Genomic DNA, 20,512 nt, shown 5'->3' on the forward strand with positions numbered 1-20,512 from the left:
TGTAACAAAAATGGAGCGAGTCACTACATGGGTCAATTTGACCAAAATTTTTTTGGGGGTTATGTACATCAATCACACCAAAAATTGGGTTGTTTTATAAAAGAAAGCACCACCCCCCAGCCCCCCCTCCAAAAAATAAAATAAAATAAATAATTGACAAAACAATCCACAAATCAAATTGAATAAAGTAGTGGATCAGGCCAGTTTTGAATTGTTTTTTAATTGGATTATTGTTGATCCAAATGTTTTTAGAGAGTGTTAATAATTTTGTCAACCAAACATGAAGAACACATTTTTCACTATTTTTTTTTCTGTGTATTTATTTAACCCAACATTTTAGTTTCATTGATTAACTGATTTCAATGGTTATTGTTGACCCAACTGTTCTCAGAGTGTACATTGGAAACAATGTCTTCATTTTTCTTAATTATTTTAATTTTTAATTTTAATGCGTCATTTTATAGATTTTTTTTTTTTTTTTACTCATTCAAAATTGGCAATGTTTTTATCAACACTCTTCTGTGGTCCAAGACATTTATTTTAATTTTTCCAGGGACGATAGATCGCAATAGTTAGCAAAACTACCTGAGTAAACAAAATTGTCATGTTTTTTGGTTAAGCTCTTTCTTTCTTTCTTTCTTTCTTTCTTTCTTTCGTGTAATACCGCAAACAAACCAAAAACATAACCTGTTTGGTGGATGCAAGGGAAAAAAAAAAAAAAACACTCTCCCACGTGTACCACAAAACACAAGTCAATAGACTGTATTTTTCCCGTAAAACACAGCCATCACGGCCTCTATTCCGTCTACACATACACACACTCGCAGCCAATTGCCGTCCTCTATTGCATTCCCCCCGTGGATCTATTTCTTGGTGCGAGCCAGGTTCATCCCCTGGCCTCAGCCATTGAAAAAAGGTCAAGCAGCCGAGCAGAATGGCAATAACGCCCCTGAAATGGTACCATCAGTGGAACATGATTGATCAATTGAATTCCATAGCACAGAAAAATGTGGGATTAAGTAGAGTATTATACGCACAATGAGTTGAGGCATGGTGTTCATTCCAAGTTCATTTCGCCTCCCTCCTCCGCTGGCAGATCAGGCAATCAATAGTGGACTTGCATATCATATATCACCGCCGGCTCGCCCAGGAGAGAACATAATCTGCTGCAAATTTAGAATGACAGATTTGTACGGGAGCTAAGCCCTCATCCGCTGTTGGCGGAGGAAAGGAGGGAGGGAGGGAAGGTGGGACGCAGGGCAGTGGAGTGGAGGTCCTTGGAATGCCGGCTGGACGCGTTACCTACAGTTTTTTTTTTTTTTTTGGTTCAGACGTGATGAGTGTGCCTCGGCGGTGGTAGATGGGGTCAAAGATCAGGAGGAGGAGAGGGCTCATTTGTTTATATAGAGGGTGACCGTGTGAGGAAATGCATATGCTTGCCCTCGGCGCCCCGTCGTCTTTCGGACCTCACTCCATTCTGCTTCCCGGACGACAGGCAATATGCGCTGGCGGAGTAGAGGAAGAGGGAAGGCGAAGACGTTCAGGAGGAAATAGTAGCGCTAAATAATGGCTCTCCATTTCCCGCTGGCACAATGAGAGGCTGTGGACGCAATCGCCAGGCACGCTTTCTTGGGACATAATTCAGGATTACCTCTCACACGTACAGCTGAAAGGCTCTCATACACAACAGTAGGGATGTAACGATATCCAAACATCACGATACGATATTATCACGATATGAAGGTCACGATACGATAATTCTAACGATATTGTGTGTGTGTGTGTGTGTGTGTTGGGGGGGTTGGCGATATTTAAAAAAAATCACAGTATTGTATTATACAAAAAAAAAAAAAAAAAAAAAAAGTATAATATTGTGCTTTTGTACATAACAGCAATGCATATAAACCACCTCCAATAACATTGAGACACTTACTTGCTAATGCAAGCACACATTGATCGCTTCACAAGCAAATTCGGTCCCCCTTCATCTGACAATTAGCATAGATTTGAAACATAGAAGGCCAAAACATCCCTAATGAAAATTAAATTGCACTAATAATCTAGCCACTATAGGGTGCTAGAACTGCACAAATAGAAATCAACCTGAGTTTTTGAACAGGTGTTCCTTTTAAATATTGTGAACATTAAGACGAAGATATTGTGGCAGTTTTAATATCGCAATATCACGATATTGCCCTTATTGTTACATCCCAACACAACACTGGAATGCTCTCACACCGACCAAGGAAGGTACTACTGAAACGCTCGTACACAATGCAATACACACTCCTGGAACTCTCATGTATACTACCGAAATACTCTCACACAATGACTGACTTTCACTATTGATAACTATTGAAACATTCTCACTCTACAAAACTACGAAAATGATCTCACCTTGATATTTTTATGATATTAAATACTGTGAGATGCACACAAATACTCTCACACACCCAAATGAAACAGACATGAATGAAAAGCTCTCACGCACAATACTGAACCACTTACGTTGAATGTGAAATGCTCTCATACGCACTATTTAAATGCTCTCATATCCACTACTCGTAGACACACACTACATATGCACTATTGAAATTCTCACATCCACGACTGATTTTTTTTCACCTTTACAATTAGAACACTCTCACACACATTACTCAAATGATCTTACTGTTTTATTCTCACTCGTACACTGTCACACAACTACGAAAAATACTCTCACACATGCCTAATTTTTCTTCACATGCACTACTAAAACACTCGTACACAACTCAAATGCTCACATGAGAATGCCCCAAAAACATTTGTACACACACGACTGGAACTCTCTCACATAGGGTACTCTATTTCACTCAAGTACATTACTGGAATGTTCTCATACTTCATTACAGTTTTCTTCTGTTGGAATGCACTACTGAAATGCTGTCACACGCATACAACTCAAATGTTCACATGCACACACCAATGAAACACATACACACGCATGCACATAACTGAAACACTCTCACACATTCCCCTCACACACTTCTGAAATGCTCCCATGAGCAATACTAAAACATGTATTTCAGTACACTACATGTGCATTTCAGTGTATTATATGAGGCTATTTCAGTATGATGTATAAAAGGATATTAGTTGCGCCTATGAGAGTATTTCAGGTGTGTGTTGGTAATCCTGAATTATGACCCTGACGGCCCCACAAACTCCCCCCCCCCCCCACCCGCTCCCCGAAACACGGGCTCTCCTTTACAAGTATATATTTGCGCTGAAGGTAATCCATCAATTACCATAGACCTATCACATGATGACCGTGCTGATGGCGGCCGCCGAGGAGAGGTGGAGGACGCGGGAGCTGCCTGAGTGTGCGAAACAGAGACGAGGTGGATAAAAAAAAAAAAAAAAAAAAGGCAGACATGCAGGTTGTTCCCCATCACAATTTACTGCTGCTGCTCCTCATGCCATCACTCTCGCTCCCGTTTTGCTCAAAAACACGTTTGCCTGGTGCTTATCTCACAAAGCCTCCTGGGATATGGGAGGTTGAAAGCCTCTGTTTAAAAAAAAAAAAAGAAAAATAGATCCTTGTGGCTGGGGGTTCAGTAGCCTGTCACTGAGGTGGTACCTTCAAAAGCTCCGCTTTTGTACCCTTGGCTTTTGGGAACATACGCTGAAGAGGCAAAAGTATCAGGAGCATGGTTTGGCCCGGACACATTGGTCCTCCCTGAGGTTTGGTTCGCTTCACTTTTTGGCCAGTTGCTTCCAAATTTGGTAGCCAAGAACTTGGCCTGAACTTTTTCAAACACATCCAGGATGCAACCAGGTCCTCTATAAATTTCACAAACGAATGTACTGGAATTAGGGATGGGTGGCGAGGCTCGGTGGTAGAGTGAGTTGTGAGTTCAATCCCAGGCCGGTGTGATCATCTCGAAGCATCCTTGAGCAGGATAATGAACCCCAAGTTGCTTCTGATGCCGCGTGTGTTCAATGTTCAATTTGTGACTAGCGTCACTGTGAGATTCAATAGAAGAGCAGTTGGCACAATAATTTTACAGTGCTAACAGCAAAATATTTTGGCTGACTTGAACAGTAAAACAGCACAGAGAAAATGAGGGAAAATTAATTAATAGTGTGCCAAGCTTTCATCCAGGTCAAGGTTATCCATAAAGGCTGAATAGAAGTAAATGGACTCTTTTTGTTTGTTGACCACCCCCCCCCTGTGATTTTATTTTTTTCTAAAATTTCCCAAAGTGAATTCGACTACGACTAAGCCATCTCAAAAATGACACTCAATCGCACATTGGGCGATTTAGCATAGCGACTCCTGTGCTAGCCTTTAATCACATTCTGAGGGTCCTCATACAATATGTTGTATTGTATCACTTTTTAAAAATCCATAAATAGGAATGTAACCGGTGTGGTACGTACTCTGCTTGCGTATATTTTTTTTACCACAAGTTTTTTTTTTTTTTTTTTTTTTTTACAAAATGTGTACAGTATTTCTCTTACTGCAAGTGGGCGGCTGTGTCTGGCTCGCTTTTCACCCAGAAATAGATTTTTCACCTGTGCACAACAAGTCACTCTGATACCTGTCCTGATGTAAAACTTTGTCCTTTACTTGGACTCTTAGGCGGCTCCGACGGTTCCGGCCTGGGCAGTGACTCTCAGGGCAGCGTGGAAAGTTTAAGGAAGCACCTGCGAGCGGATGCGTTCACCCAGCAGCAATTGGAGGCCCTGGACCGCGTGTTTGAACGCCCCTCCTACCCGGATGTCTTCCCCACTTCCGAACACGTCAAACCCGAGCATGTGAGTCGTTTGCATATTTCGGCACGACTCGAATAAGATCTTCCATTTGCAGCCGCGTGGAAAACCTACAGCCTATTATAGTGGCTAACCTTTATTTACATGAGTCCCAGAGTTAAACAACAAGCGACGATTAATTTTGCCGTGCGAACTCTACGCGGGTGCCCAGGCAGCCTGAGCGCTGCCCTAATTGAGTTCATTTTCATCTCTGTGCGATCGCTGGGAATTACAGCGCCGATAAATCAGGGGGACAGCCCCGCAGCCTGCTATACAGTCCCTAATGCAGCTAATTACCAAAGTGATTTCTACGGCAAGATCAATACCAAAACGAATTGGAAATGACTTGCAATCACAAAGAGCACAGGAGAAGGTATTAAAAAGGCGGGAGGAAGGTGGAGGAAAGAGAGAACGGGTGGGGGCTTAAAAATGGCATCAGAAATGGGTCGAGAAAAATCAGTTTTAATTTAAGACAATATTAATCAGGTTGCTTTGCACTCTTTGTGTGCGCCTCCTTCCTTTTGGCAACACCCCCTCCTTTTCCGAAACCGCTGAAAAGGTGGGGTACACTTGCTATTAAGGGGGCTTGTCTGGTGTCTGCGTCACAGCATTAAAAAGCCATTTTGAAGAGGCCCGGGCTCAATAGGCCTCATCCCTCCCACACTTCTGGCAGCCATGTGGTCGGGTCATTCAGGCCCCAGCGCGCTCGCCACTCGCCCTCCGCCCACCCGGGCCCCGCCCCGCAGCTCATCTGCATGACAAAATGGCCCTTGTGCTGCCGAGGCCCGGCGGAATAGACAGGAACATCCAGCCTAGTGCCGGGGAACAGTTGTAAGCAGACAATTAGAGTTTATCTGGGATAGAGGCGGACAAGGCCGGGGTCAGCGGCTCGCCCCTGAGGGACCCCCGTCCCATTGAGACAAACAGATGCCCTCTGATATAAGCACTGTGCGCACACACTTATCCCCTTGAAGAAGAGGCCGGCCAGGAAGTGTCATCACAACAACTCAAAGAAGATCAATCCAATTCTTTTCAAGGCAATAACGGCATACCGATGCGCCCACCTTCAAATGTGAATTCAAGATGATAAAATGTTCCATCAACACACTTTTCGGTGTCTTAAAAGGTAAAGCACAACAGGCATTTTTTGGCGGGTACTCTCCTTTAAAAAACCACAACCACATGTCTCTCCTGCAACAAAGCCCTGAATGTCTCCTCCCTTGACTGGTCACAGGGATGACTGCAGTGGAGCACAAAGCGCCAGCTGACACCCCGTCCTTTCACTCTTCTCCCAATCCCTCTCTCATCCCGCTCTGCCTCTACTGCCTGCCTGCCTTCTTCCTGCAGACAAGGCCTAATGCATGCATACATCATAGGGTCTCGGTAAAAGCACAGCCAGCACAGGAAGGAGTGTTGTCACAGGAACTATCCGGAAGGAATCACAATAAGAGATCCGAGGATGTCAAAAAAAAAAAAAAAAAAAAAAAAAAAAAAAAGATCAGAGGATATGGCATGCCAAAATAAGGCTCAGCGAAGTCTAAAATTTACATCACGATATGAATTGAATCACATCATGCTAACGGTAGTCTGTTGTTGTTTTTTTAAATGTAGACAAATAAAAATAAATATACAGTAATGTAATTTTGAAATGTTTCAAAAACTTAGTTGTGGTGCAAAATAGTGCGAACATAACATTATAGATCAATATTTTATATATGTTACACATTTGACCTTATAGCAGCAATTTGACAAGATTTCTCAAAAACAACAATGAGAAAATGCTGACACTGGTTGGGATGGCCACTTGAGAACAACAATGTTTGCTTCTGGAAAAAATATCGTTTATTGATATAGAATAATTAACAATAACAAATAATTTAGGTGGCAGACGTGTGCCAAGATTTGAACTCCCTCAGTTATAGTTTGAAATATAACTGAATATACACAAACATAAAAAAAAAGTGAAGTTACTTTTGGCCTTTCCAAGGTCATGTGACTTCTGGAATATTCCAAATTTTCCAGAGGGGGTAACCCCTTTTAAACAATAGTACTTAGTGTTGTTATTAGTAACATAAATATGGAAAAAAATATACATTTCTAAAAAAATTCAATTATATTTCATGAATGAATGAATGAATGTCTAATTTTCGGAAATAGGGACAGCCAATAAATGCTGTTTCTCAAGTGTTCACTGTAGTATAAATTAATCTTTTCATTTGCATTAATTAAATAAGTAACACGATAAATGTGCTTAATAAACAATAATAATATCTTACAATTGATTTCATTGTACATTTACACATTTTATTTCCCGGGGCCGCAAATGGCAGCGATTCAGCGGCCAGTTTGAAATGTGAAATGAGCCTTTTGTTAATTGTATTTGCTGTGCACCGGCGCAGGCGAACGAGTACTCACTTCCGTCCCTCAACACCGGCCTGGAAGACGTGAAGCCGAGCCTCTCCAGCAGCGGCAGCTCCGACCTCGCCTCCAGCGTCTCCCAGAGCTACTCGGTTGTGACAGGTACATTTTGACCGCCACGCCATCCACTGTGCACAGTAAACCAACAACATTAACCTGCTATATCCGTTTATAGCCCCCCCCCCCCCCCCCTTCTCTTCTTCAATCCCCCTTTGATCGTCAAGCCATACAATTTTCCGAAAGCTCTTTTTGTTGTTTTCCCACTGACGTTCCAACTCATTCCATTTTCCATTAAAGGGGCCTTTAGTGTGCACTATCAAGGTAGTAACATCTGATGACTAAAAATAGTGTTTATGGCTCGCAATAACACGGCATGATAACAGTGATAATTAGCCATATTCTTGCACATTAGAGATTAAAGTTTAAAGCTTAGGAGATAAACAACTCTTTCCACGAGTGACTATTCCCAACCTTTCACTCCTACGCGCATCAACCTCCCTACTGACTACCTCTTCCTTATGGCAAACGCATTTTCCAGAGATGCTAAAACGTTACGACCAGATGAGCCATTTTTCTTTCACAATACATTCAACGTCGATATGATCTGAGCCGCTAAAATCCGACACAGGGCGCTTTAGCATGCTGCCGGTGTTGGAGCGGGATCGGGCCGCTAACAGATTGAGGGAGAGCACTTCGCGTAAGAGACAGCTGCTGTTCTCACTGTGACACCCCGCTTGTCATCAAAGGCTATGATAGCCTGCTGATTGACAGCGGCTGCAGTATAACACGGTGGCTGGCTGCCTGGTCTCATTGTGAGGGGAAGACTCTAATAAAGATTAAGCGCAGGGACAGAACTGCAAAAAAAAAAAAAAAAAAAAATAAAAAAAAAAGGAGAATTGCTTTTAAAGATCTGCGGAAGAGGTGTCCAAACTTTTTACTCTGAGGGCCCTATATGAAAAGAATTGGGTAGAATTAAAACCTATCCATCTATCTAATAACTAACAACTATATATTATTTAGAGATTATAGTTACACTGGTGCTTTGAGACACGTTTAATTCATTTTGTGATCATGAACGTAATTTCAAACAGTCGTATGTAAAATCATTGCACCCCATTAAAACAAATTTCATTCTAGACTGCCCCAGAAAATGTGTTGTAGTAATAAAAATATCACTGTAATAGTGTACTTTATAAAAACTAGGAGTGTCAAAATTAGTGTGCTAATTTTGAGTTAATTTAAAAGTTCTTTTAAACGCCACTATTTTTTTTTTAATGTGCGATTAATGGCCGCCCCTTACTTGTGAAGCATGTACTAGGGGAATTCCAGTCGCAATGCAGCAGACACCTTACATCAAAATTTAACACTAATAAATTTAAAAATAATGCATATATTCGTGGAAATTGGGGTCAAGTTCTGTTTTACAGTTTTAAAAAGGTGCAGAATTTCACAAGTTACTTCATGTTAAAAATTAGATACCTCTTAATATGAAAAGAACAATGTCACCAATGTCTAACAAATGTAATTATGCCATCTAGTGGCAGAAAAATGACCTCAAGACAAATCAATATCACTTTTTTTTACAGTACAGTACATATTTTTAATTTTAACACAATTTTATGAATTATTATGGAATCACTGTCTCAATGACTAAACAATGCTGCCATATTTCTATTAGTTTAACATTTTTCCACTTTTGTTAGCAAGAGTATGATACTTAAAACATATATATAATATAAATTTAGAAGATATAAAATGTGTGATTAAACGTGACTTAACTATTGAAGCAATTATTACGGTTAAACATTTTAATCGCTGACACCCCTAAAACATATCCATAAAATAGAATTAACAGAATGTCAACATTTAAATAATTTGTATGACAAGATTAATTAATCGTGGCTCTATTTGATGTGTACAACGAGTAACTAAAACTTTTACTAATTTTTTGTCATTTTTCACAGAGGATAAAGAATGTATGCCTTTGAATGGTTGTGATTTGTCTTCATGTGCTGATATACCATTTAAGTTCAAATATCAATTCCACTTTAGCACCACCGTATTGACACTGCTAGTTAGCCTGTCGATAGCGTTTCCCATTATGTGTTAGCATTAAGCTAGCAGACCTAAAGGTGACATTATGTGATTGTATTAAACACTCACGTCATTCTTTTGTTTGACAGTCAAATTTAACTCATTTACTCCGCGCCATTTTCACCGAAGCAATCTTGTTCGCTCCCGGCTGTTTTACTAGATTTTGACGGATTTTGCAAGGCCCACAGAATATTGTGTTCTATTGCTATAAAAGCATGGAATCTATCAAAAGAAAGATTAAAGTCTCTTCTTTCATCAGGAAAAAAAAAAAAAAGTATGTTTCTATCTGTTTCCGTTTTGCAGCAATTAGCATTAGAAGAGAGCTAAGTTTCATCAGTTTTCACAAATCTATTTAAAATTTTAAGTAATTTAGCTTTTTGTCTACATGGCCCTGGTTGATCTCCTTTGCTCTGCTGCCACCTGCCCGCCGTTTGTGTAATAGCTACCATTTCTGCAACCGTTCTTTGCAGTTGAGAGGCTACATCAAAGCCTTATGTATGCTCTAGCATGAAGAAAACGTATAAATACGTCTTTGGGACACTTAAAACATAAAAAAAACATATTTACACGTTATTGGGAGCAAATGAGTTAATTGGAGATGACATTATTGTATATGTTTCGCAGTGCTAAAAAATGGACAATAGGCTGTAAAGGTTTTGAAGGTGGTTTCCCATAATAATGGTTGCCTATGATGTGTTAGCATTAAGCTAGCGGAATAAAGGTAAAGATATGTCATTAGGCCCCACTGTATGCTACCAGCTGCTAAAAAAAAAATGGACAACGTGCAGGTAATGGCAGGTGCAGCTCAATAAGTAGCTTGTTGTCTGCGTATCACATAACCGCAGTCTAGATTGCATTGTGGCTTCGTGGAGGTTTTGATGGCTGCTGGTTAATTGAAATATTGTTTGATTGTGGCACAAGAGGTTCGCTTTGCTGAGAATAATATGCTCGGCTTTGTTATTAAAAGTCCCATAATTGTGCAGCGGACATGTGTGTGTGTGTAAGGGAAGTAAAGACGAGGACAGCATGATTGAAAATTGCATCGGCCCTTCTCAAATGATCCTTGCGGCCCCCCAGACCTCAACCCAGAAAAGAAAGACCCCCTTTTTTCTTTCTGAGTATGTGGGAGGTGGATTTGCCGAGAAAAGTTGGGCCTCAGGAGAAGAAAGGTGTGCTTTTTTTTTTTTCTTCTTTTCTGCCGGACCCTTCCTATGAAAGCGGTCTCGCTCTGGGGAGCACACGCATAGCAGGTGGCCTCCAAGCCACCTGGGGGGCCCAGGGGCCACAGAATGTAAAGGCTTCATGATAAAACTCAGTTTGGAGTCAACAAACCTCGATGCGGTCGTTTAAAACATTAGACGGAGATATTCCTTTCGGATGGCTTTTATGACTTCATCTTTTATGCAAAGATTGATTGGCTGTACGTAGTTAGTGCATGATATTAGCAAATCGGAATGTACGCCAGCCAAGGCTGGAGGGGAAAAAAAAAATACTAAATTACCTCGCTCACTTAGGCTGGCATCCAATTATCAATAAATTATTCTCCCGTACTGGAGCGGGAGCGATGAGATTATATTCATTCTTGAAATGTTTTCTGCTCCTAATTAAAATCCACACTGTTATTGATCTTGTTGATTTTTATGTCCTGGAATTTGCATAATCTATTAAAGATGAATGATTAATGAATAGCGGAGGTTTGTCTTCCAAGGTTGCAATAGTAATGGTGTCCTCTGTTTACCTGAATACTCTATGTGGAAGCAGTGGTTTGTTTGGGAAGTGGCGTCTTCCCTCGCACATAAAACTGCACCCTGTGTACATGCGGAGAAATCTACTCAAAGAATTTAGTAGGGCGGACCAAAAATACCAAAACATGGCATTTTCGTGGCACAAAATTAACATATATTTGAGTCTTTTGTCTCTGTGGTGTGTCTCTGCCTTTATTGAGTGTCTGAACATTTGCAGGATTTGCTTTTATTGTAGTGATTCTCAATTATTTTTTGCATGGAAGAAGAAAATATTTCACATTTTTACGTGGTCTCTCTATATGGCAGATTTTTAGGTATAGATTGGAAATGCAATCCCTACGATAGCCGAGCTTAACTCATTCACTCCCAGCCATTTTCACAGAAACAATCCCGTTCGCTCCCGGCTGTTTTACTGGATTTTGACTGATTTTGCAAGGCCCACAGAATATTGTGTTCGATTGCTATAGAAAGATTAAAGTCTCTTCTTTCATCAGGAAAAAAAAAAAAAAAGTATGTTTCTATCTGTTTCCGTTTCGCAGAAATTAGCATTAGAAGAGAGCTAAGTTTCATCAGTTTTCACAAATCTATTTAAAATTGTAAGTAATTGAGCTTTTTTTCTACTTGGCCCTGGTTGATCTCCTTTGCTCTGCTGCCACCTGCTGGCCGTTTGTGTAATAACTACCATTTCTGCAACCGTTCTTTGCAGTTGAGAGGCTGCATCAAAGGCTTCTGTATGCTCTAGCATTAAAAAAACAAACAAAAAAACGTATAAATACGTCTTTGGGACACTTAGAACATTTAAAAAAAAACGTATTTATACGTTATTGGGAGCAAATGAGCTAATTAGCACAACATGAATATGTCCACCAACATCAAACAAGTCGAAAAACCAGAAAGTGGTTTGCTCTCCAAAGTTCCTTGGAGTGCGTTTAAGGTTGAAAAGCTCACTTGAGAGAAGATTACTGCAGCTTTGTGTGAGCACATCACTCAAGACTGCTGCTGTAGGTTCTTAACAGTCCATTTCTATGGTTGATGAGGTCTGTGGACGAGGCGTTGCTTGCGCAGCCGAGACAGATGTTAGAGAACTCTATAGCATCTCTGGTCTCACAGAGATGCGTTTGTTGGAGAGCAAGGTCCCAAAGGACCCCCGAGTTTATCTTCCATCTCCATCATCAAGGCGTGTGATTTGACAGGCTCCCTTTACCCAGGGCTCGGCCTCGTCTCCAGGACAATAAGCAACACCGTGTCTGATTAGTTTCAGAGTTCACTGATCTTGAACGAAGCGTTGGTATCGGTAAGTTGTTTGACAACGCTTGCCGTTGAGAAAACATTTGAGAAAACAGAAGCTTCACAGTTCCACGTGGGGATGTTTGAGATGGCAGATAACCCAAGCTTGGCAAGCTTTATCAAAGTTTGGATTCAGTTGGGTGTCTGTTCTGTAATTGAACCGCAACTTCCATATTTCAGAGCGGCTGCGAAATCAAGAATGGGGTTATGCTAATGAAGCTCAAGGTGAATGTTACAATCATATCTGACGAGAGAACTATAATGGCTAACACGATCTGTTAAGCGCACAGATCTCTGAAATGTGCCCAATTTGAAAGCGTTAAAGAGAATACATAATGAGATCAAGACAGAAGAGTGCGTTATTGCAACAATCCTTTAAGCGGACTGCGCGTTCTTATACAGCAAATGTGAGCGACTCAGATGAGCCAATTAAACGTTGGGCTCGCTTGTTAGAATATAAGTGCTTCTGCCGTGTATTCTTGTCAACCACGCAGTAATGATTTGATCACAACTACTAAAAAAGGATGTAATTTCTTTTGCACATTGAAAGCATCTATCTAGAAAAAAAAAATAGCTCTTCAAATTACCGTATTTTCCGCACTATAAGGCGCACCGCATTATAAGGCGCATCTTCAATGAATGACAATTTCACACTTTTTCCATATATAAAAGCGCTACAGTAGAGGCTGGGGTTACGTTATGCATCCATTAGATGGTGCTGCGCTAAAGGGAATGTCAACAAAACAGTCAGATAGGTCAGTCAAACTTTAATAGATTACAAACCAGCTTTCTGACAACTCCATTCACTCCCAAAATGAATAAACAGCTGTTTTGTTATTAAGTATTAGTATTAGCTAGCGATCCAAGATGGCGGGACCTTCTGCGCATGCGAGTCACCGATCGTACAGGGTCACCGATAGCGTCTTGACAGCGAGACCTGTTGCGGCTCAATACTGATCCATATATAAGGCGCATTGGATTATAAGGCGCCTGGTCAGCTTTTGAAAAAATTGAAGGCTTTTAGGTGCGCCTTATAGTGCGGAAAATACGGTAACTAACAAATGATATCAAGAATTTCCACATAATTAAATTACTTTCTTTAGAAGTGGGTATTCCGTCAAAATTGACGAAAGGTCAATGACGGACACCAAATTATCTGAAAATTGATGGAAAACTTAGCAAATTAACGGACTAAGCATTGACGGAACTCAGTATTTGTGCATCAATGTAATTGTCAATAATCAGGTCAGTATTGACGAATAGACTCCCGTTTCGTATTGGTACAACCATATACCACACACGTTCGCTGTTGAGATAGAAGATATCATGAACACGCTGCGGAGAAATCATTAAGTTCAAGTTAGGCGAGCTTAGCGAGTGGCCGGTGGCTTCACTTCTCGCTACGTCAAAATTCATTGACGTGCTCACCTCTGCTTTCGTTAAGAAACAAGCAATTCTATTGGTGTAAACGTCCTTGGGTTTGGTAATCGTAAATTATTATGGTTAATATCAATACATTACTAGGATTGGGGCCAATTTGGGTTGAATACAATTTATTTACTCCGGGTAGTACTGTTTATTCATATAGGTTTGTTCTTAGACTTTTCAGTTAACCTTCTACGAATGTTTTTGGAATTTGGTACCTGGATTTTGAACCCAATGACCTAATATGATGTCGTGATTGTCTGAATAAAATCTATAACATGCCAAGTCGTGCAAATTCTACTTGATTGATCACGTTCATTTTACCAGTCAGATTAAAGTGCTGTGAATTCTGTACATTCACTGTTCCAGCTGCACAAAAGGGAAGCGGAATGGATAAATGAGATTTGGAACGCCCACTGAGGGATTCTATGGGAAAGCAGTCAGTTGCATTGCCTGATTCGCTGGCATTAGGTTGATAGTGCTGACAGGGCTGTCCCCCCCCCCCCCCCCCCCCCAACTCCATAGAGCAGCCCTTATCTTAATGAGGAATCGCAACACACAGTCTTGTTGTAAAACAACAATGATGTGGGGAAGCAGCTAATGAGCCTATCATGGTGTCGGGAAAGAGCCATCCCTCCCCGCAGGCCCCAGCCAACAGAGGAGGCTCTGCGGCAGACGCGGAAAGAGTCGACACAGAGCGTACATTGATTGCATAGGTTGGGAGAGGCAAAGTCGGTGGAAATGAAAGACGCCGAGGCTCATCAGCCAAATGAGATCAAAGTGCAGGGTTCGGGGCTGCCCGCGAGCCAACGGCTGGCTGCGTTATTTGTTGGGAGAAAGCAGCCGTGAGATGCTGCTTTGGGAAGTCCTTTATGTCTTTTAGTTTGATTGACCAGGCGCAATGTGTTGTTGCAACGTTTCACCCGGTGTATGTTTCCACTTAGTTGGAAGGATGACTGCTGAAATGGCGAGGTACGCTCGTTTATGGAGGATTGTCTGGTGTAAGCGTATAAAATGTAAAATCGTTCAACGCCAGGCAAAGTAAAGTTGTTTCCAAATGGAAAATATACAGTGGAGAAGCATCAGACTCTCCCTCACCCATCACTGTTGTAAAACGTATGTGACAAATCAATGGCGATGAGCCTGATTGTAAGGCGGACGGCCAGTTTGACGCGGATATATTTTCGAGGGTCGATCAGGAAGTTATGTGCAGGCATATAAGAAAGATGCTGTAGAGCAGTGGATTCTCGGTTTGTCAAGTCAAGTCAAGTCAAGTCATCTTTATTTATATAGTGGTACTAAGTAACAATTAGTGTTGTCAGATACCATTTTTTGTCCCCCGATACCGATACAGATACCCAGCTTTGCAGTATCGGCCGATACCGATACCATACCGATACTTAAGGCTTTTTTTTCCCTCAACATGAAAAAGCTGTCCTGCCATTGGCTCAGAGCATTCAAGGGCCAATAGGATATCTTAGATCGGCATGCAGTGAACATGTCACATATCAGTGAATGTCGTGCACCAGCAAGACACAAGATGCTGCATCCAAAATCCTATATAAGCTTTGGAATGAACGGTATCGGCATGTTACTTGTGAGTAGTCACCGATACCGAATACCACTGTTTTAATGAAGTATCGGCGCCTCTGCCGATACCAGTATCGGTATCGGAACAACACTAGTAACAATAGATGTGCTCGGGCTCACTATAGAAACACTGCTAAGTACAGTTCAGTTGTATTTACCCTGTCAATGACTTGTAATGGTATGTATAAATAAATAAATAAATAATCATTTGAATGTTGGTTATTATGCCGGTTCTTATTTGCTCAGTATTTTTGTAGGTGGTGCTGAGTGTAAAAGATTTGAGTTTGGCTTCTATAATCACAGTGGCATACATTTTTCCATGATCGATAGATAACAGTTGAGAGGGGCGTGGTTTCATGGCATTCAGTGGAGATAAAAGTTTGTCATGATTTTGAAGTTTCTATTCATTTTTTTTATATTATTTTATTTCAAATTTGGCAGGTTTGTTTACAACACAACGCATTTATTTTCATTTTACACAGACTTTCAGGCCGATTTTTTAAAATTATGTATGTATTTATTTACTTATTTGATATAGTCGTCCTATAAAGCTATGCAGGTGTCCCTAATGAAGTGTCCCACGCGCGTACTGTATGTGTGCATGTCCGCATCACATCTGGAAAATTTTGTCTTTCCACCCAGCGGATCCTCCGCCATCACATCCACCTTCCATGTGCTTAAAGCGGGAGCCCCATGAGGCATCCTTTGCCCCCTTCACCCCCTCCTCTGCTGGGGACTCGTCCCTAGCTGACATCTTGTCCCAGCAGTCGAGCCTCTGTGTAGATGCCTCAACTCCCGGCTACACTTGCTACAGCCGCTATGCCGGCCAACAATTTATAGCAGGTACAGCTTTAAGGCCCCATATAACCAAATCCAATTTGCATTCAATTATAATAACTAACCCATTTATTTGAGATTTATCTGTATCTGCCAAGGAGAAGCATGCAAAAAAAATATCTTTGCTTTTTTTTTTTTTTTTACTTTTGTTTATACAGAAGCAATACAGCTTCCCGCTCATTAACACTAACTACCCTCTCCCCCTGTTTCACCCTGCTTTTCTCCTGCTATGACCTCTTGCTTGTCTCTGGGCTTAACAATGGGCCTCCTGGACCTTCTTGCCTCGTGACAGGCCCAACGTCTGAGGGGGCGACAGGAGGCCAAATTGGGGAGAAGGTTAGGGAGGGGAAGGGGGCTGGCGCGGAGGCACAGGGCTGACGCTAGGCCCTGTTTTGGACCTGTGGCTCCGTGTCCTGTGTGCCCCCTTCATCAAGCCAGACCCGGTGCTGTCACATTTAATTAGAGGGCTGAATGTGGAGGAGAGATCAGAGAGTGCTCTCGGTGGCCTGCTGTCAGTTTTAAAGCCGCTTACAACGCTGGCTTATTAGCGTCCGTGATGAGAAAACGTCATCATTTTAAACGCTCGCTCTCAAAAGTCACGTGCACGATTGCCCTGGGATTCACTGATGGTGAGCTGTCCAATGCGTGTTCTCACGGGGCAAAGGGTTCAAACCCAGTTAGGTGCAAATCTGAGCTACAGAGAGGCCGTGCACGTTTTAAAGTATTTCTTAGTAATATTAGAAATAACACAAGTATTCCTGACCTCTCACTCTCGTTTGTACAGTTCTTCAGATTTAGTTGATTTTTTATAGTAAATCTGACACTTAAAATCAATTGGTTCGCCAATAGCCCTTCAAAATATATATTAAAATATATTTCCTGCCTTTGTGGCAATCCGCTTCTTCCGTGATAATCGCGACATGTTTTTATGGTTCCTGTTCGTGTCTGTTAAAAATAAATAAAATAATGTTCGTGTGAAACTAACACCATTGTGTTCAACCAAACCATATGATTTAATCTATAAAAGTCCACTGGTTTAATTTAACTATATTAAGGCAAAACAGAACTTTGCATAGCTTTACAGTAGCTCTTCAAGTAGACCTCAGTACTGGCTGACATGTACAAAGGACCACCACATACTCCCATTTTGGCACCCGTGGATGCACCGTTTCATAGATTTTATTTGTATTTTTTTCAATGTATCCCCCATTCTTGAAAATGCTTATTGATAGTTTATCAGTGTTTTTTTCTGAATTTTTGGGGTTAAAATATATATTTTTTCTTTGTCAAAGAATTTACCGGTATATTGGCAGTAAATAATACACAGATTTTTGATAACCGTGAACCAGTCTCTATCCCCTGCAAGTAAATGTACATTGCAGGTACACAGAGCTATAAAAACCCAAAGCAATCTTTTCAAAATCTGTGAAAAATGTACCTACTGTTGTGATCATGTCTTTAAAATGGCTGCAACATTTAGCATGGGGGTGAAAGTGAGGTCACGAAATTGATAGCGTTGCTTCTTATGTATGTGATCACTTCTTCAACTGAGCAAAATTTTGTTTCTAAGCATTGGTCCTTTGATAACTTGTACGTTGGCTGTATATTTCGACAGATTTCGCATTCTATTGCTAGCATACGGTGAGAGAAAAAAAAATGATACAAAGTAGAAATAGAATTTGTTCATTCACTCCCAGCCATTTTCACAGAAGCAATCTCGGCTGTTTTACTAGATTTTGACTGATTTTGCAAGGCCCACAGAATATTGTGTTATATTAAAGTCTCTTCTTTCATCAGGAAAAAAAAAAATATATATAGTATATTTCTATCTATTTCCATAGTGCAGCAATTAGCATTAGAAGAGAGCTAAATTTCATCAGTTTTTACAAATCTATTTAAAATTGTAAGCAATTGAGCTTTTTTTCTAGATGGCCCTGGTTGCTCTCCTTTGCTCTGCTGCCACCTGCTGGCCGTTTGTGTAATTAACTACCATTTCCACAACCGTTCTTTGCAGTTGAGAGGCTGCATCAAAGCCTTCTGTATGCTCTAGTCTAGCATAAAAAAAACAAACAAACAAAAAAACGTATAAATACGTCTTTGGGACACTTAAAACATAAAAAAAAACATATTTACACGTTATTGGGAGCAAATGAGTTAATTTCTCGACTCAATTCATTTACTCAAACATCTTCGCTAAACATATTCCTTGTGTGCGTCCTTCCAGGTCGAGACATGGCGAGCACCACCTTACCAGGCTACCCGCCTCACGTCCCCCCGACGGGACAAGGCAGCTACCCAACCTCCACGCTCGCTGGAATGGTTCCAGGTGGGTGACACATCCTTACTTGTACAGCACTTGCTGTATTTTGAGCATCCTTCAGTTAATCTTTTCAAAGGAGTATGAGGTCAGCTCTCCTTGTGCATTCTTGTCTCCGTGACCAAAAAAAAAAAAAAAAAAAAAAAACAACCTCTGAAACCCTCCTAACACGTTCACTAATGCGAAACCAGAGATTGAGGCAAGCTTGTTATAGCTGTGTTAGATTGCGGTTTGCGTCTGCGGACGAGGACATTAGATGAACTCAATAGGCGATCACCACAATCAGTGGCCATGAGATAGGACAGTTCCTCTCAGTTACACTCCAGCTCCCAGCGCTCATTACCCTCACCGTGTCCACACGGCGCACTCTCACCAGCCCTGTCGATAAACAGCGCGTTCGCTCCTCTCTTCGCCTCCCCGGACACCCGGGGCTGCCGAGCGTATCTCTTTCCCCTCTACTTAACCTGCAGTTCAGGTTCATAGCAAACAGTTAAGGGTCAAAACACAGAGGCGTGGAGGGCCTGTAAATATTTAAATCACTATCTCTCTCAGGGATGAGCTCCGGTTACACGACAAGCTGGGGCGGATGCGGTACACAACGTTGTGTGTAGATCGCGGCCTCGAGCGCGTCAAAAGGCGGCTTGATTACTCATACGTCATTCACATAATCAAAGTCGATAGCTATGAGGAAGCCAGAACAGATGACAAGAATCGAGGTTTTGGTCCAACAACAGATCCATATCAACACAAGCCATGATTGATTCCGGTAAAAGAACAAAACCAGTTTCCATCAACAACTTCATTCGAGAGGATAATCGAAATATCTAACCTTGCTCTCGCAAGATGAATTCTCACGGTATTTGTAGGTTCGCAAATTCCGGAGAATACCATCTTGTACCACTCCCGCAGACCAATCACAGAGCGACGTTGTGTTTGGGGGCGGGATATGCAACTGTGACGAAACCAGGAAGCCAGCGCCGACGACGGAGCTAACAAACAAACATAACATGGACGAATGGACGCTGCAATTAATTCTGTTCTCGCAGAATGACTCACCGTTTCCTTGTTGAATGTTGAACAGCGAGGGGCACTTCGTGCTTTTCCCTCCTTCGACATGAACAGAGATGACATTTGGAAATTTTCACCCATGGGCGTGATTGGTTCAAACAAACGTGTAGAATGTCGCATCGTCCAATCAGCTCCGATTATTGCACAGAATGTCCCGCCTTTTCCGACGAAATTACTGCGGAGCGGTACCAGATAGATATTGCGAAATATCAGGTTGGAACGGGACCTTCAACGGGGTACCAATTGCTTCGAGAATTTTATTGGATACCGAAATGCAGACCCAAACTGACACAATTGTTAGTCATCGGCTTTGATACACTTGTGGAGGGTGGAGCTCGACACCGTGTCCACTGATAGGTCGAAAGGTGATTAGCCGTCATCTTACAAGTTGCAAAGAATATTGAAGTAGGAAAGGCAGAAAAGGGACTATTAAAAATAATAATGGTGTGCTCTAATTCTGTGTTTAGTAAATTAATGACACTATTTACATTAGCTGACAGTTTTCACAATTCCAACTACAAAAGTCTGATCTGGGTTGCTATACCAAAGCAAAATTGTACTGCTTGCTGCAAACGTGTCAAACTCGGTGCAGCCTATAGTCACCCATAAAACAGAAGCTCATGAACCAAGGTTACAAAGGACAGACAGATTCTTTTAAGGTTTCGATCACTGCTTAAAAGAGAGACAAGGTCTTCACTTTATCACAGGGCCATGACATAGATTTATGAGGATACAGTAGAATGTTGCACAAACTGATAAAGAACACAAATGTGTTCTAAAAGCGCTTTCGTGCGAGTTCCTGATTGTTGATCAATAACATACCGTATTTTCCGCATTATAAGGCGCAGCTTCATTGAATGACATATTTTCAAACTTTTTCCATATATAAAGCGCTACAGTAGAGGCTGGGGTTACGTTATGCATCCATTAGATGGTG

At 41.4% G+C, this 20,512-nt stretch overlaps 2 protein-coding genes across 3 annotated transcripts in view; one reads left to right on the top strand and one right to left on the bottom strand.

Moving 5' to 3' along the window:
- Window positions 1-20,512, bottom strand: part of cdhr1a (cadherin-related family member 1a) — a 271,515-nt gene that overhangs the window by 186,909 nt on the left and 64,094 nt on the right. For both annotated transcript variants that reach the window (XM_077496326.1, XM_077496324.1), the window contains exon 3: window positions 7,210-7,340. The gene's annotated coding sequence lies outside the window, so the exon portion shown is untranslated. The remainder of the gene's footprint in view (window positions 1-7,209; window positions 7,341-20,512) is intronic.
- The window catches only part of pax2a (paired box 2a), a 41,616-nt gene that overhangs the window by 17,235 nt on the left and 3,869 nt on the right, over window positions 1-20,512 (top strand). The window contains exons 7-9 of the mRNA XM_077496337.1: window positions 4,625-4,800; window positions 7,194-7,314; window positions 18,415-18,516. Coding sequence (XP_077352463.1) covers window positions 4,625-4,800; window positions 7,194-7,314; window positions 18,415-18,516 — 399 coding nt within the window. The remainder of the gene's footprint in view (window positions 1-4,624; window positions 4,801-7,193; window positions 7,315-18,414; window positions 18,517-20,512) is intronic.

The sequence above is a fragment of the Festucalex cinctus genome, chromosome 14 (genome assembly GCF_051991245.1).
Source record: "Festucalex cinctus isolate MCC-2025b chromosome 14, RoL_Fcin_1.0, whole genome shotgun sequence".
NCBI classification, from domain to species: Eukaryota; Metazoa; Chordata; class Actinopteri; order Syngnathiformes; family Syngnathidae; genus Festucalex; species Festucalex cinctus.